The sequence below is a fragment of the Mastomys coucha genome, unplaced genomic scaffold, assembly GCF_008632895.1.
Source record: "Mastomys coucha isolate ucsf_1 unplaced genomic scaffold, UCSF_Mcou_1 pScaffold22, whole genome shotgun sequence".
Classification (NCBI taxonomy): Eukaryota; Metazoa; Chordata; class Mammalia; order Rodentia; family Muridae; genus Mastomys; species Mastomys coucha.
Window position 1 is genome coordinate 128,753,360 of NW_022196905.1, and position 16,415 is coordinate 128,769,774.

General features: G+C 51.8%; 1 protein-coding gene across 1 annotated transcript in view; it reads right to left on the reverse strand.

Moving 5' to 3' along the window:
• Nucleotides 1-15,267: 15,267 nt before the first annotated feature.
• Nucleotides 15,268-16,415, reverse strand: part of Tmem270 (transmembrane protein 270) — a 5,249-nt gene continuing 4,101 nt past the window's right edge. The window contains exons 2-3 of the mRNA XM_031391161.1: nucleotides 16,290-16,409; nucleotides 15,268-15,570 (exon numbers count right to left, since the gene is read on the reverse strand). Coding sequence (XP_031247021.1) covers nucleotides 15,286-15,570; nucleotides 16,290-16,409 — 405 coding nt within the window. The 3' untranslated portion in view covers nucleotides 15,268-15,285. The remainder of the gene's footprint in view (nucleotides 15,571-16,289; nucleotides 16,410-16,415) is intronic.

Below are 16,415 nucleotides of genomic sequence, written 5' to 3' on the forward strand. Positions count from 1 at the left end.
GAGAGAGAGAGAGAGAGAGAGAGAAAAGAGAGAGAAGAGAGAGAGAGAGAGAGAGAAGAAAAGGCCAGTTGGCTATTGTCTCAGGCCCAAGTCAAATGATTCCTACATACCGAGTTGGTGCTAAGGGGCAAGGAAGGAAAGAGGGAAGATTCTTCAGAGTCCTACATGAGGTAGGAGGGTCTCTAGTACACAGGGAAGACCCTTGCCAAGGAAGAACAGACAAGAAGGGTTTGACTGAAAAGTTGAATCTGTCAGTTGAACTAGGGTACCAGCTTGGATGGCAGTCCTGTGAGCACTAAACTCACTTGTTAATAAATCCTCTGTGGAAGCTAGGCATGACCATAATACCAGCAGGAAGGTGAGACAGTTCAAGGCCAGCCTAAGCTGCATTTTTGAAACCCAGTCTCCAAAATAAAAACAAGTAAGCAAAAATCCCTTTCAATAAAAACCTTCCTTAATGAGGGTCCCAGCATCTCTAACCTGAGAGTGGGGTTTAAGGACACCAGACATAGTAGGATGTGGAAAGCTGCCCCTCCCTGGGGGATTCTAGGCAGGGGCTCTACCACTGAGCCACAACCCCAGCCCCTCACTGGGGGATTCTAGGCAGGGGCTCTACTACTGAGCCATGCCCCCAGCCCCTCACTGGGGGATTCTAGGCAGGGGCTCTACCACTGAGCCACACCCCCAGCCCAGCCCCCTCCCTGGGGCATTCTAGGCAGGTGCTCTACCACTAAGTCATGCCACAGCCCAACATGGACACCCCTCTGTCATCCTCTTGGAGACCCTCTCTTGTGCCGACTTGAACACATAGGCCCACTCATGCCCATGGGAGATCCTCAATTCTCAGCCCTGCCTGGATGCCTCTCCCTACTCCATTTTCTCATTCTTTCTGTAGCCCCGAGGACCTGCAACTGCCAGCAAGGAGGCTTTTGTCCTCATTAGAGGTGGAGAGCAGAAAAAGCCAGCCACAACTCCCTCCTCCCTCTGCTCTCTTGGCTGTCTTGGGAAACGGGACAATACAGGGAAATGTTTGCGCCCAAACAGCTCTGCAGCTCCAGGAACTGTGTCCCTGCCCAGGAAAGCCACCTCCAGGAGCCCCACCCTGCGGCTGCCTCTGTCTGCTTGCTGGATGGGACAGCCCAGCAGTGGGTCACCAGAGCAAATGGCAGTCATAGCACCCTAATGTGGGAGAAAGGAGAGTTCAACAATGGCCTCTCTTGCTGTGAACATTCCTTGTATACCTGGACAAGAGCAGAATGGGGTCTCGGCCATGTGAGTATTGGCGAGACTGAGGCCAGAGGTTAACAAGTTCCAGGCCAGCCTGGGCTAAGAGTAAATTTAAGGTCACTCTGACTCAGAAAACGGAAAGAGAGATGGGGAGGAGGGAGAGGGGGAGACAGAGAGACAGAAATGGAGGAGACAGAGATGGGTGAGAGAGATGAGGGAGAGAAGTCAGTCTCAATAGAAAATGTGCTGCAGTTGGAGTGCCAATATTTATCTTGAAAATCATGGCCCTGGGTTAATCTGGCCTACAAACCATAAAAATAGCACTTTGACTTGACTTGAAAAATGCATTAATTCATTCAACAAGCATTCTGCACCCTTGGACCCAGCTGGGCACTAGAGATCCTGGGTGGACCAGTCCCACCCTGTCCTGGAAAGACCTACAGTAGAAGGAGGGGGTAGCGGGGGATGAAGACAGACATGTATGTGGACTTGGAGGGCTCTTGTCTGTCCCCAGCTGATTCCTCCTGAGAAATGCCAAGCTTCTATTGGCTAAGGATCCCATAGATGAATGCGCGAGAGTGGAGTAGTCTGAGAACAGGGCGCCCAGTGTCTCCAGAGATGAGACTCACATTTAGTCAGTAGCTTACAAAGCTATAGGTATCTATCCCCATATGTCATGTCATGTGCCCACCAACACACACACACACGCACACACATGCACACAACACACATGCACACATGCACATGCAAACGCACACATGCATGCACTCGCACTTGCATGATTCTCCGCTGTATCCAGTTTATGTGTTGCTGAGAAGAGAACCCGGGGCTCCGTGCATATTAGGCCATCACTCTATCAGTTGAGCCACATCCTCAGCTCCCAGCCCCATCCAGGGCTGACTAAAAATTTCAATGGTCAGGGCTAGGAAGATGGCTCAGCGAGTAAGAACACTTGCTGTTCAAGCCTGGAGACCTGAGTTCAAATCCTAAGCACCCATGTAAAAATCTGGGCGTAGTCCGGGGCATGCCTGTAATCCCAGTGTTGGATAGGGCAGATAATGAGGATCTCAGGGACTGACTGACCATTAACTGAGCTCCAGGTTCATGTGACTCAGGTGTCTGTTTAACACCTGATGTCCTCAGGCATTCATGCATCTGCATAGACATGTAAATAACACACACACACACCACCACCACCACCACCACACCATACATACATACATACATACATACATACATACATACATAATACATGCATACATACATAAATCCCCATGCCCTTGGGTCGTTCTCCTTTCTTCTGCCCTTCCCATAATCCTCTCTGATCTGAGCTCTGGTAATCTTGCCCCTAGGTGACAAACATGAGGTGTCAGCCAACAAACATGAAAAGCAGAATAATTTTGGTCCTTCAGGCACCCATAATCCCAGCACTCAAGAATTGGAAGCAGAGGAATGGACTGGGCCAGGCCAGTCTGGGCTACAATGTGAAACTTTGTCTTGACAATAATAAAGAAAGCCTGGCAGTGCTGGGCGCCTGTGGTCACCCGGGAGGCTGAGGCAGGCGGAGGTTATTGGGAATTTGAGATCTGTCCCAGCTACAGTTCGAGACCAGGTCTCAAGATTTAAAGGGCCAGGGAATATAGCTTGGTCGAGCACTAGCCTGGCACCCACAGAGCTCTGGGTTGGATTCCCAGCACCACACAGACTGAATGTGACGGCGCACACCCATAACCCTAGCACTTGGGAGATGGGGCAGAAGGATTAGAAGTTGGAGGTTATGCTTAACTGGCATTGAGATTGTCTCAAAAAGCAAAGAGAAAGAGAAGGGCGGGGCTGGACTCTCACAGCTCTTGAAGAAGATGCAGGTTTGGTCCCCAGCACCTACACTGGACAACTCACAACCACCTGGTACTACAGTTCCAGGGGATCTGACGCCCTCCTCTGGACTCTGAAGGCTTTTGCACACACATGGTGCACAGAAAGTACTCAGGCACACACAGATGCACATAAAATAATGAGGAAGTCACTTTTCAAAAGGAAAGGGGAATGAAAAGGGGATAGGAGGAGAGAGGAGGGGAGGGGAAGAGAGAGGAGGGGAAGAAAGGAGAAAGGAAGGAGGGAAGAGGAAAGGAAAGGAGAGGGGAGGGGAAGAAGACAGGAGAGGAGGGGAGAAGAGGGGGAGGGAAAGAGAGAGGAGGGGAGAGGAAGGGAGGGGGAAGGGATCTTCCTTGATTTCATGATACCAACAGATCCACGAGTGACATGTGACACCACCACACATGACCCCGAACATTCCTGTACACAAACCTAGGCATGTCCACTTCCCATTTCCAGGAGTCCCGAGGTAGGAAGGAAGACGCTGGTGGCCCCAGGGTCCCTTCTCAGCCCTGCCAGGATTTGGACAGATGCCTGTTTCTTCTCTCCTTTGGGGACACAGGGACTGGGATAGAAGGAGCCAAGGAAATGGAGGGACAGCCAACCAGAGGGCAGATGAGGTCAAGGCAGCCAGTCTGCTTGTCACAGCCCCTCACACCCACCTCGCCTGCCAGCAACTGTATGTTTTCATCTTTTCCTTGGGGCGGGGGCGGGGGGGGGCGCTGCACAGAGCCCCGAGTGCTGAATTAGGTGACGATGAATTTGAACCACATGCAGCCCCCGCTTAAGGGGGAAAGTGTTTGGGTCAGACAAAGAAAGAGTTTCATCAGCCCCCACTCTTACCCCCACTCCCACCCCCACCCCCAGACAAAAATAGTTCCAACCCAGGCAGGCTATGACCCACAGGCCTGGCTGCATGTCATGGCCCCCTGTCCTGGAGAGATACTTCTGGTGGCTTCTTTCCCTGGATGTGAGTTTCGCAATCCTCCCTGATTTTGGTGGCCTCTTTTTGGGCTGGCCTGGTTTGTCTGGGAGAATTAGCTAGGTCTTGAGGAGAGAAAAACCACGGGGACCCTTTTTCTCTATTTTATCTGTCTGGTTTTTGAGATAGAATCTCATAGCCCAGGCTGGCTTTGAACCCATGACCTCCCTGCCTCCAGCTCCCAGAGGCTGGGGTATAGAGGTGTGCTACCGTGACCGGTTAATGAAGAGTTGGGACCGGAACGGGGTCTTTTGAGCATGCTAGGCCACATGGAGAGCCTGGGAAACTGAGGAAACATATCCTCTCATGGCACCAACCAAAGCATGGAGATGCAGAGAGAGATACCCAGTTCCAGAGACCAGACACAGCACAGAGCCAGCATCCCATAACAACACTAGACATGCCCTGGGATTTTGGCAAGGGACGGCAGGAGGGCTCTGGGTGTGCAGGCCACTGGAGCTTGCTCACTGGGACTCTGGGGAGATTCGTGGCTGATGTTGCTGAAGACACAGGGTCTCAAGCAACCCTGACAAACCTCATTCAAATGTGCAGTGTGGCAGAGGCCAGCTTGGGCACTCTTTGTCCTCACTGTGCCCCCTGTTCTAGAGACCCCAGGACCCAGCCAGTCTGGGACACCGTGTAGCCTGGCCTCCTTCCCCTGCTGGCTTCCTAAAGGGTTTCCGTTCTTTTCTTTCCTATTGTTCTCCCAGATGCCTGCCTGCCTGATTTTGCTCCTGCGGGGCCCTGACCCACCCTCACAGGCCAGGCTGGGAGGGGCGTAAGCCAGTCAGCTCCTCTAGGAAATGGGGGCACAAAGCTGGGCTACAGCTTTTTAATTATTATTGTTGTTGACGTTGTCGTTGTTGTTTGACACAGCCTCGGGCTGTGGGTGTGGCTCAGCTGGCAGTAGGCTTGCCCAGCTTGCTCCCCAGCACTGGATAAGCCAGGTGTGGTGGTGCTAACCTGGAATCCCAGTGCTTGGGAGCTAGACACAGAAGGATCAGGAGTTCAAATCCATCCTTGACTAAAGAGAGAGTTCAAGGCTAGCCTGGGCTACAGGAGACCCTGTGTTAGAAAGAAAAGTAGCACACATCTCCCAAACTGTCCTTGAAGTTTTGATCCTTTTGCTTCAGCTTCCCGAGGGGTGGGAACATAGGGACTGGCCACCACGCCAAGCTCAGGTTAACAATTCCCACTACAGGAGGAATGTGGGAGGGGAGAGGGTGTGAGGAGGGGAGGGGCCGCCTCCCAACCCTCTTGAGAGCGAGTGCTGGGTAGGAGTTCTCCGAGACAGCTTGAACTGACCTGTGTCTCTACCTGCCTGGGACACTGGTCAGCCAGGTGATCAAATGATCGTTTCTGCTGAGCCTCAGTTTCCTTAACCAGACAATAGGAGTGATTAGTGACTCTCCTGCCCAAAGCGTTGGGGGAAGTGTGTAGGATGTGGTGTGGTTCCTGGGTGTGGTGGCCATCCTCTGTAATCTAGCACTCTGGGGGCAGAAACAGGGGGTGTCTCCAGGGTAAGTTGGCTAGTTAGGTTTCGCCAAACCCTCAAGATCTGGGTTCAAGTGAAATGCCCTGTTTTGTTTAAGGTGTGTTTGTTTTCATTTTATTTTATGTGTATGGGCATTTTGCTGCATGGAGTTCTGTGTGCACCATGTGTGTGCAGTGCCTGTGGAGGCCAGAAGAAGGCATCAGATGTCCTTGGAACTGGAGTTAACAGCCATCAGGAGCCATCGTGTGGGTGCCGAGAGTTGAACCCAGGTCCTCTGGAAGAGTGACCAGTGCACTTTACTGGTGAGCCATCTTTCCAGCTCCCAGGGGATGATACCCCATCTTAATACTTCACACGAAGTGAAAAGCATTTGCGGAGGAATCCTGACATCAACACACATGTACCCAACCACATGTGTGTGCCCACCATCTGCAACAAAACAAAACAAAACCATGCATGCCATACACACAACAGATAGATGAATTAAAATAAAAATCGTTGCCCGTGTCCGTTACTACTCACAACTGTCTCCAACTCATGTATTGGTTAACTCACATTTTCCGTGGCCAGGGAGGGGCAAGAGAAGGCTTTTGCTTTCAGCTGCTTGCTGCTCCAGGGCCTCAGGCTAGAGGCTGCAGCTGTAAAGAATTCCTTTCAGTCGGAGCCAGTGATGCTGTGATAAGCCTGGACCGCAGGATGCAGTATCACCAGGCTCAGAAAACACATCCCAGGCAGAGGATGCTGCAAGCCAGTCCCAGAGCAGGGGCCATTCGAAGCCAGCAGGCTCTGGACTCAGGGGAAGGGGGTTTGTGGGGGGTCTTTTTTGCTGTCTTCCTTGTGCCTACCCACTCACCCACCCTTCTCATCAAACATCTGCCCACAACCCCATGGTCATGTGCATACACATGCACATGCGCATAAACGTGTGCACACACACACCCTCCCTCCACAGGACTCTTGAAATGAAAGCTCCAAGCTTGACCTTTAAAGGTTGTCTAATATCCTGGGTTCCCTGCAAGAGTAACCTTTGCCTGTTGGACACTCCGTCCAAAATAGGACGATAGTATTAACAGGCTCTGAAGAGGATGGAAGACCAGAGGACAGTGTAAAGGGCTCTGAGATGCTGTCCTTCAGGCATGCCATGACTGTAACACTTCTGAACTCACGTGCACAAGACCAGGCCTTCACACCTTCCACCATGGGTGTGGGAGGGGCTCACAAGGCCCCAGCCCTCTCCAGACATCTATAAGCATGAACAGTTCCCAGGGGAGGGAGAGAGATTCCCTCCAGTGGTGTTTCCACTGGTTCATTGCCTGCACTCTGGTAAATAACCAGGCTCCTGTAAGCAACTCTAATTGAACTCACTGGGTCGCACACACAAGAGAGGGGAAAATAGAAGAGGGACCAGTTGGGAATCAGAGGGGGATCAACAGGAGTGGGAAGGGGCAAGAGATGGTGTTGGGGTTGACTTTAATCAAAATGCATTACACATACATATGAAAATGTCCTAATGAAACTCATTACTGTGGATTTAATATGTGCTAATAGAAAACATAACATCTGCCATATTCCAGACAGAGAAGCCTGGATCCATCCCTTCATGATGGAAGTCACGTGACTTTGGAGTCCCAAGCGCTTTAGCTCTTGATGGTTGCATATCCTGATGTCTGAAGGATTAGGGCCCAAGAAAGATGGCTCAGCAGCTAAAGTCGCCTGCTGCCAACCCTGATGACCTGAGTTTGATTCCCAGGAGCCACGTGGTTGAAGGAGAGAACTGACGTCCACGCGTTAGCCTCTGACCTCCACACGAGCAATATGCATTGCACACACACATATAATAAATAAGTGTGATTTTAAAAAGTAATTATTGTCAGGCAGTGGTGGCACATGCCTTTAATCCCAGACCTTGGGAGGCAGAGGCAGGTGGATTTCTGAGTTCGAGGCCAGCCTGGTCTACAGAGTGAGTTCTAGGACAGCCAAGGCTACACAGAGAAACCCTGTCTAGGAAAAAAAAATCCAGTTGTGTGATGTCAGGACATCCCTTACCTCTTGGGTAGTTATCTTTTCCACAGGCTAGCTCAGTTCCCTCTAGTTGTCTTTTTTCCCAGGCTGTCCACGTGTGAGTCTTGGGGTTCTGGGAAGACCACCTGCTCCCTCTAGCCAAGGACGGGAGTTGCCGTAGAGGGTTAGGCTCAGGGTTGTTCCCGTGAGGTGGGCTCCAAGGCAGAGACCCAAGGCTGTGCCCTTGCCTTCCAGTTGGTGGAACCCTAAGAGAGGGCACGCAGACAGACAATCCAGTGGTCCCAGAGGCTCTTTCAAGAGATGCCAACAGCTTCCCTCGGGTGGGCTGGTGTAGAGTGGCAGCTGTCACCAATCTGGGACAAGGGACATGTGTACAGAGTATGTGAGGATGAGTCTGTTGCCAAGGCAAGCCCATCAGGCAAACCCCAGAGACCAGTGCCTTATAGACAGTCTGTGGAACTTTCTGAATACAGGCCCCCTACCTCAGGACAAGGACCTCTCAAGCAGACGGAGGAGGGGGGTTGATGGTGGCAGACACAGCTCCTGACCCAGCTGGACACAGGCTCCAGCCCTCCAGATGTGCAGCCAGCATTCCGCTGTGGAGACGGGGCGGAGCAGCAGCAAGGGGCCCAGATGGGCCGTGTTAACCCAGAAACAGCTCTACATGTCCAGATGCTCTGTGTTTAGCCAGCGAGCCAGCTTTGGTCTCCAGATGTAAGCCTGGGCTGGGGGGTGGGGTGAGGAGTACATCACCCCAGATGTGCGCGTTGTGAACAAGAACAAGAACGGCTGCAGGATCCAGCTGCTGCATCGGGGACCTGAAGGCTGGGCTTGACTTTAGACTGGTGGGGGAAGGGTCCTGTCCAGAACCCCTAATCCCAGCACTCTAATCCTGGGTCCAAGAAAGCTTCAAGATTCGTAAATGCTGAGTTGCAGATGTTAACAGAGCCCCGTGGTAGAAATAAGAACCAAGCCTGACCTGCCCAGAGACTGGTCAAAAATGAGTCCCAGTGGAGAGGAAGGATCTGCCGTCCCACTGAGCGCAGGAAGCTTACGCTGGGGATGTGCCTCCGTTGGCAGAGTGCTTTCCTGCCTGTCTGAGCACTAGGTTTGATTCCTAGTACTTTGTACACCATTCTTTGTAGCTCATGCTTGTAATTCCAGGGTTGGAAGTAGGAGGATCAAGGTCATCCTCAGCTACAGAATAAATGCAAGACCAGCTTCTCTTTCTCTTCCTCCCTCCCTCCCTCCTTCCCCACCTCTCTCTCTCTCTCTCTCTCTCTCTCTCTCTCTCTCTCACACACACACACACACACACACACACATACACACACTGATGAAATGGAGTAGTTTCCAAGAGGGTCTCTAAAAGGAACCCCAGCGCCGGGCGGTGGTGGCGAACACCTTTAATCCCAGCGCTTGGGAGCAGAGGCAGGCGGATTTCTGAGTTCGAGGCCAAGTGAGTTCCAGGATAGCCAGGGCTATGCAGAGAAATCCAAAAACCAAAAAAAAAAAAAAAAAAAAAAAAGGAACCCAGGGTAACACTGCAGAGATAACAACAACTCCTGCTAACAGTAGCACGCCGGGCCTACTGCTATTCTGTCCCTACAATCCACAGGCCCCTCTCCAGATCCAGAACTGCCCCAGGGCTAGGGACATGGCTCAGTGGGTAAAGCCTGCTACCAAGATTGATGGCCTGAGTTTGAGGACAAAGGAGCCCACATGGTGCTAGGGGAGAACTGACTCCTGAAAGCTGTAGATTGTCCTCTGACCTCCATATTTTCACGTGTGCACACACACACACACACACATACACAAATACAGCCAATGAATAAATATATGCTTGTATGTCTGTGCACCACATGTGTGCCTACTACCAGTGAACATCAAAAGAGGGTCTCTGATCCCCTGGAACTGGAGTTGATGATTGTGAATTGCCACGTGGTTACCAGGATTTAAACCCAGGTCCTCTAGAAAAGTAATCACAGAGCTATCTCTCCAGTTCCTCAATCTTTTTTTTTTTAACTTTTGTTTTGTTTTGTTTTTTGTTTTGTTTTTTGTTTTTTGTTTTTCGAGACAGGGTTTCTCTGTGTAGCCCTGGCTGTCCTGGAGCTCACTCTGTAGACCAGGCTGGGCTTGAACTCAGAAATCCGCCTGCCTCTGGCTCCCAAGTGCTGGGATTAAAGGTGTACACCACCACCGCCTGGCTTTTTTTAACTTTTAAGAATTGCTCAAGTAGGGGCTGGAGAGATGGCTCAGTGGTTAAGAACACTGACTGCTCTTCTGAAGATCCTGAGTTCAAATCCCAGCAACCACATGGTAGCTTACGACCATCCGCAATGAAATCTGAAGCCCTCTTCTGGTGCGTCTGAAGACAGCGACAGTGTACCTACACAAAAAAGAATTGCTCAGGTAGAACCTCCCAACCCTAATCTCCTACCAGGGGCAGAAATTGAAAAGCAAAGGTAACAAGACAAGAGGGAAATCCCATCCTCTCCTGACTATGGCTTCCCCAACCCGTTGGGGACAACAGGATCGGCATTAAGGTGGCTTGGGTGGAGAGTCTAGCCAGGGAGTCTTCAGGCTGAGACGTGAAGTCCTAACAGGTTGTGTCAGGCCAGAGCTCTGGGGAGGGGGCCGCGCCTCTCAGCTCTGGCAAGCCCCACCTGAGGCCAAGCCCAGAGCTGGGGCTGGAGAGAGACTGGCTGCTCTGAGGGAAGCGTGAGGGCCCCAGACAAGGAAGGCAGTCCACAGCTGAGCCCCCCCCCAACTCCTGCCAAGCCTGAGACAAAGGGGAGAGCTGTGAGGAGTGTTCTCATGGGCTGAGGGTGGGGGACAGTCACAGGTGGAAAGTTATCCAGGCTTGGCTGGGCTTAGTGGGAAGCTAATCTCCAGAGAGCCCAGCCCCATGCTTACACCAGAATAACCAGGATTCCATCCCTAAATTGGGGGGGCCTTGGTCTCTTATCCCCCTCCTCAAATCTGTTGTTCAGCAATAGAGTACTCATCTCCAGCTGGGCCATCTATATAACTCCTGAAATCATTGCCTTATTTGGGGTCAGATGGGGTAAGGACCAGGCACACAGGGAGAAACTTAAACATCCCTCATCCAAGCTATGGCCCCAGAGAGAAGAGAAAGTTGGGAGCCGGTGCTAGCAAGGTCAGGGAAGGGCCAGAGTCTGGGGATGGGGGGCCCTCTCGCAATCATGGCGAGACAGCCAAGGGTCCTGTGTGTCTTGGCTGAGCGGGACCCCTAGGCCGCCAGGTATGTAACAATTCTAGCCGTTTCCTGTAGTAATACTGAGAAAGGGGTTGGTATAAATATTCGCGCAGCATAAATAAATACAGGCCGGGCCGAGGCTGCATAGCAGACAGATTGCGTGGAGCTGCCGGCCAGCCCTCCAGCCTGCTCCCCCCGCCGGAGGCCTCCCCCCCTTTCCTCACTGCTCCCCATTTGCTTTCTTCCAGTAAGTCAGAGACCACTCCACACTCACAGGCCTGAGAAAGATGAACTGGTGACCTCTGCCATAGGACCTCAGAATCCCTATCAGGCTGTGGCCCCTGGGAAGCCAGTGAATCTAGAAGAGATAGCCAGGGGCAGTGGGGCCAGCTAAGAGCATCGTGACACAAGCAAAGACTACACAACAGCCCCGTGAAGGCTGGGGTGTTGTTACTGAGCATAAAGGGGGAAACTGAGGCTTGCAGAGTTAATTTGCCCAGCTGTTTCACATAGCCAAGATTGTCTAGACTTTAGACTCCAGAGCTAAGGCTCCAATCCAAGGCGTTCTCACTCCAGGGCCTCTGCTCTGTGCATTGTTATGGGGCTGAGGATATGGCTCAGTGGATAAAGTGATTGCCACAAAAGCACGAGGACCTGAGTTCAAGTTCCCAGAACCCACATGCAGCTGGGTGCAATGGCACTCAGAGGAAGTACTCCTGGAGTGAGACATGGTGGGGACATGAGAATCTCTTGGCCAATTGGCCTGGTGGGAAATGTGAGTCTGTCTCAAATGAGGCAGAAGGCAAGGGCCAACACCTGAGATTGTCCTCTGACCTCTATACATGAACTATGGTTCACATGCTTACACTCACACACCGATGTGTGTTGCTAAAAAATCCTTCCGTGGAGGAATATGAACATCGATCCCCTTCTTCCCAAGGTTCCACTGACAAACCGAAGTTTATTAGGCTTCCTATACAGTTCGAGTGAAGGATTATGGGCTCACAAGAATGGGTGACCCTAAAGCAGCTACCCTGGAAGGTCGGCATGCAGTGTGGCAAAGACTTCCTTGTGGCCACAGAGTTGGCATCCCCTTGTCTTCCCCAGCCTGTGTACTCCAGCCGTCCCAAAGCCACGTGCTGTAAGGGCAAGACTGTGCACAAATGGCTGGAAGGAATGGCTGGAAAATCAGGTGAGAGGATCCGGTGAGCCTGTCCAGCCCTCCTGTCTGTGAGGGAATGCCAGCAGTAAACTAGCCGAGCCACGGGAATCATCTGCACTCAGACACAAAAGATGGTTGGTTGTTCAGCTTGGACGCTAGTCTGTCAATGAGCTGAGGGGAGGGGTGGGAGCAGCAACAAGAAGGATACACTCTATCTTGGCCCCAGGCCACCAAAGTTTTTTTTTTTTTTTTTTTTTTTTTTTTTTGGTTTTTCGAGACAGGGTTTCTCTGTGAAGCCCTGGCTGTCCTGGAACTCACTCTGTAGAACAGGCTGGCCTCGAACTCAGAAATCCGCCTGCCTCTGCCTCCCAAAGTGCTGGGATTAAAGGCGTGTGCCACCGCTGCCCAGCATGCCACCAGGGTCTTTAAAGGGCCAGGGTATTTCTTTCCAAGGCTCTAAAGCAAATACATCAATATCTTGGGGCCAGGGGTCCCAGAGGTCAGATCCCATGCAGCTTGTGTAAAGGTCCAGCGGCCAGGGCTGTGTATGCCAGAGGCCTACCCAAGCAGTCTGCAGGTAGGCTAGCTATCAGATGGGGCACTCAAGGGCAAAGCCGGAAGGGCCTGCCCTCATCATGTTCTAGACGCAGGGAAACTGAGGCTGAGACCAGGGCCCGAGCGTCATCCTAGACCTCATGGGAAGGCAAGAGCAGAGTCATAAGATCCAAGTAACTCTCTTCCAGGCCAGAACTATGACCCAATCCAAGAAGATCCATCTGCCCTTGAACCCTCAGTTAGGCTTCTCTTGCTCGGCTCCTCAGGCTGATCACTCACTAAAGGGGCTTCCAGAGCTGGGCTCGGTGGGCCAGGCCCGTTATCCCTGCTACTTGGGAGACTGAGAAAGGACTGCAGTTTCAGGGCCAGCATGGACCAATTGCTGAGACTTTATCTCAAAGTAAAAGGAGCCCGGAGCGATGGCACAAGCCTTTCATCCTAGCGCTAAGGAGGCTGATTCAACAGGTCTCTGTCTACGTTGTGAGTTCCAGACCAGTCAGGGCTACCGTTGTCTCAAAAAAACAAACAATATCCACCGGGTGGTGGTGGCCCACGCCTTTAATCCCAGCACTTGGGAGGCAGAGGCAGGCAGATTTCTGAGTTCGAGGCCAGCCTGGTCTACAGAATGAGTTCCAGGGCTATACAGAGAAACCCTGTCTCGAAAAAGCAACAAAACAAAACAAACAAACAAAAAAAACCTAATATCAATAATAAAATAAAGACAGGGGTCTGGAGCTATAGATTGCTAGCTGGTCTGGCAAAATCAGCAACCTTCAGATGCAAGGAGAGAGGTGGAAAGTAATAGAAGGGACACCGGGTGTCAACCTCCTGTCACCACATGCATGTCTGCACATGTGTACACATATGAACTCATGCCACACGGGAATGGGGGAGCTACCAAAAAAAAAATTGCCAGCGTTGCACAGACAATCTCACCTAAGTTCAATGCCAGGGCTGGTTCCATCGTGGCCCCCACCCCCCACCCTACCCCATTCCACCCACCCCTCAGACCTTTGTTACCTTCCTCTCCTTTCTTGGGCTTTGAACTCCTCTCCACCTGTTTTTGCTCGGTTCCTGTCTAGACGCCGAGGCCTTATCTGCTCCCAGGCAGCTCCAGCAACTACACGGGTCTGGCACCCAGGTCCCCAGCAAGCTGTGGGTGCTCTGGAGCCCAGAGGAGGCTGCTCTTAATCAGGGGCCCGTAGGTCGCTCTACAGACTCCAGCAGCAGTACCACCTCGCACACAAAGAGCCCACTCTGAGGTCTCTCGAAGGCAGGCAAGTTGCTTCTTGTATTTGGAGGAAGAACGTGGAAGACGCATCTAACCTAGGCCATTTACCATCATAAGGGATGTAATTAGCTGTCCTGAAGATGAGGAACAGGGTGAGGTGTGGGGATGAAGGTTCCCTGAACCTCTACACACACACACACACACACACACACACACACACACACACACACACACAAGAGCATGCATACACACACGCACACACACATACACACGAGCATGTGCATACACACACACGCGCGTGCTAGGGAAAGGGGTGAGAGGTGATGGCCGACTCTTAAGGCCAGGGCCAGAGCCTGGGTTAGCCTGTGTCTGAAGGAGCCTGCCTTTGCCAGTGAGAGGCTGAGGAGACTGGATAAGTCTTCTCTTGCCTGGAAGAGATTGATAGTCTGTGGTATGACGTTTTTGGAAAGGAAAAAGAGCAAACTAATGCGTGTGTGAAAGAGTGCGGGGCAGGATGGGTAGATGCATTTGGGGATAGACAGATGGATTTGGGGGCAACGGGATGGAAGAGTAAATTTGGGGGCGGATAAATCGATGGGTAGGTGGGTAAGTGGATGGCCTAACTTTTGAATGGATAGGATAGATGGATAAATATGAGGTGTTTGGAAGGATGGATAAATGGATGAATTTTGAGTGGATAGAAGGATCGGTGAATAGAGGGAAGGAGAAAGGAGGGAGGGAAGAGGAGAAGGATGGGAGGGATGGAGAGTGGGAAGGAGGTATGGAGGAAAGGAGGGAGGGAGGGAAGAAATGATGGAGGGAGGGAGGGAAGAAAGGATGGAGGGAGGGAAAGGGGGAGGGAAGGGAGGAAGGGGAAAAGGAGGAAGGGGGGAGGGATAGAGAGAAAGGTAAGAAGAAGGGAAGGGAGAGAGGGCCTTCTGGGTAATTGGCGGGTGTGTAAATGTAATGGTGAGCATGCAGACCCATACCTATGTGTGGGTGAATGGATAAGCTACTTTCAGATTTCAAGAGAGCTACTTCAAAATTTTGTCTACATCTCTAAACTGTGAGGTCCTGGCACCCCCACGAGGCCAGAGTCTCTAACTGCCCAGCTCCCTTTAAATCCCTGGGGAGCTCAGAACCAGGGGCATAGATTTAGACTCCATAGCCTGGGAAACAAAGCCACCTGGAGACCTGAGGGACTCCGACATGTTCCATGACCTTGGGAGTGTCCAATCTCAGAGGCCCAATTTTCTCATGTGGAAAATGACAGTCAAGCCAGGGGCTAGGGTTGCTAGGAGACCAACTAAATGATGTGTGAAATGTCTGAGGTTAACACCTGAAAGGCAGCTGAGGAATGCCACTTCCTTCCCAGAAGTGCCTGAGCCTGGGATTTCACCCTTGTGCTCATAAGCACAGGTACACAGATGCACACGTGCACACACGACACGGAGTAGCCTTCCAGTCCAGCGAGATTAAAAAGACGGTGAGTCGGAGGGACGGGTGGGGGACACATTTATTCTCCAGGGGTTTCAGGCTGGGGTGGGAGGGGTCCGGACTCAGTGGTGGAGGATTCTAGAATTAAAAACTGAGGTGGGGGCCCTGAGGTTTCCTGGGATTCAGCCTCCTGGGCCTGGGCCAGTTGGGCTGTCTGTTCAAAGGCAGCTTGAAGAAGATGGGAAGCAAGGCAGGTCATCCAGGTGACAAAATAGGCCAGGTTCCAGAGAGTAAGTGTGGTCCTGTGCTCCACCCACAGGTATAGACTTCTCAGCAGGGCCAGGGTTTCCAGCAACACAGAATCCTGCAGGAGGGTCCAGCCAGGTAAGAGCATTGGTAAGGACTGGAAGGACGGCTCAAGTCAGCCATGAGCCCCAGCCCCAGCATGGTGGAAGAAAAGAAAAAAGAGAGGCTCATCATGTCTCTGCCACCCACCTGTGTGCAACATGCAATTTTTTTTAAGTAACACTCTATGAGCCTGGTGGTGATTGTGCACCCCTTTGATCCTCAGTACTTGGGAGGCAGAGGCAGGCAGAGCTTTAAGGGTTCAAAACCAGAATGGTCTACAGATGGAGTTCTGGGACAGCCAGGGCTTCTTAAAGAGACCCTGTCTGAAAAAAAAATAAAGTTAAAAGCAATGTTGTACTGGTATGGAGAGATGGGTTTGTGGCAGGTACTGCTCCTGCAGAGGACTCCAGTTTGATCTCTATTAACCACATTAGGTAATGTAGGTACAGGCTCACAACTGCCTGTTGCTCCAGCTACAGAGGATCTGATGCCCTCTTCTGGCTTCTGAGAACACCTACACACACACACACACACACACACACATTAAAAATAAGAATAATTTAAAAGACAGACAGACAGAGAGAGAGAGAGAGAGAGAGAGAGAGAGAGAGAGAGAGAGAGAGAAGCATGGTAAGTGGCCCCAGGACCTTCCCATGGCCAGTACTGACCATCTGTGGTCACACCCAGAGTCCCCAGGCTCATCAGCATCCCTAGCCTGCATCCCTGTCAACACACCTGGCTGGGCAGCCAGCCCAGACTAAAGTGATGGGCTTTCTGCACCACCTTCCAGGTAAGCAGCAGCAGCAGCAAAGCCACCAGCATCAGGCTATGCAGGCAGGATAGAAACAGGTCCCTGAAGGT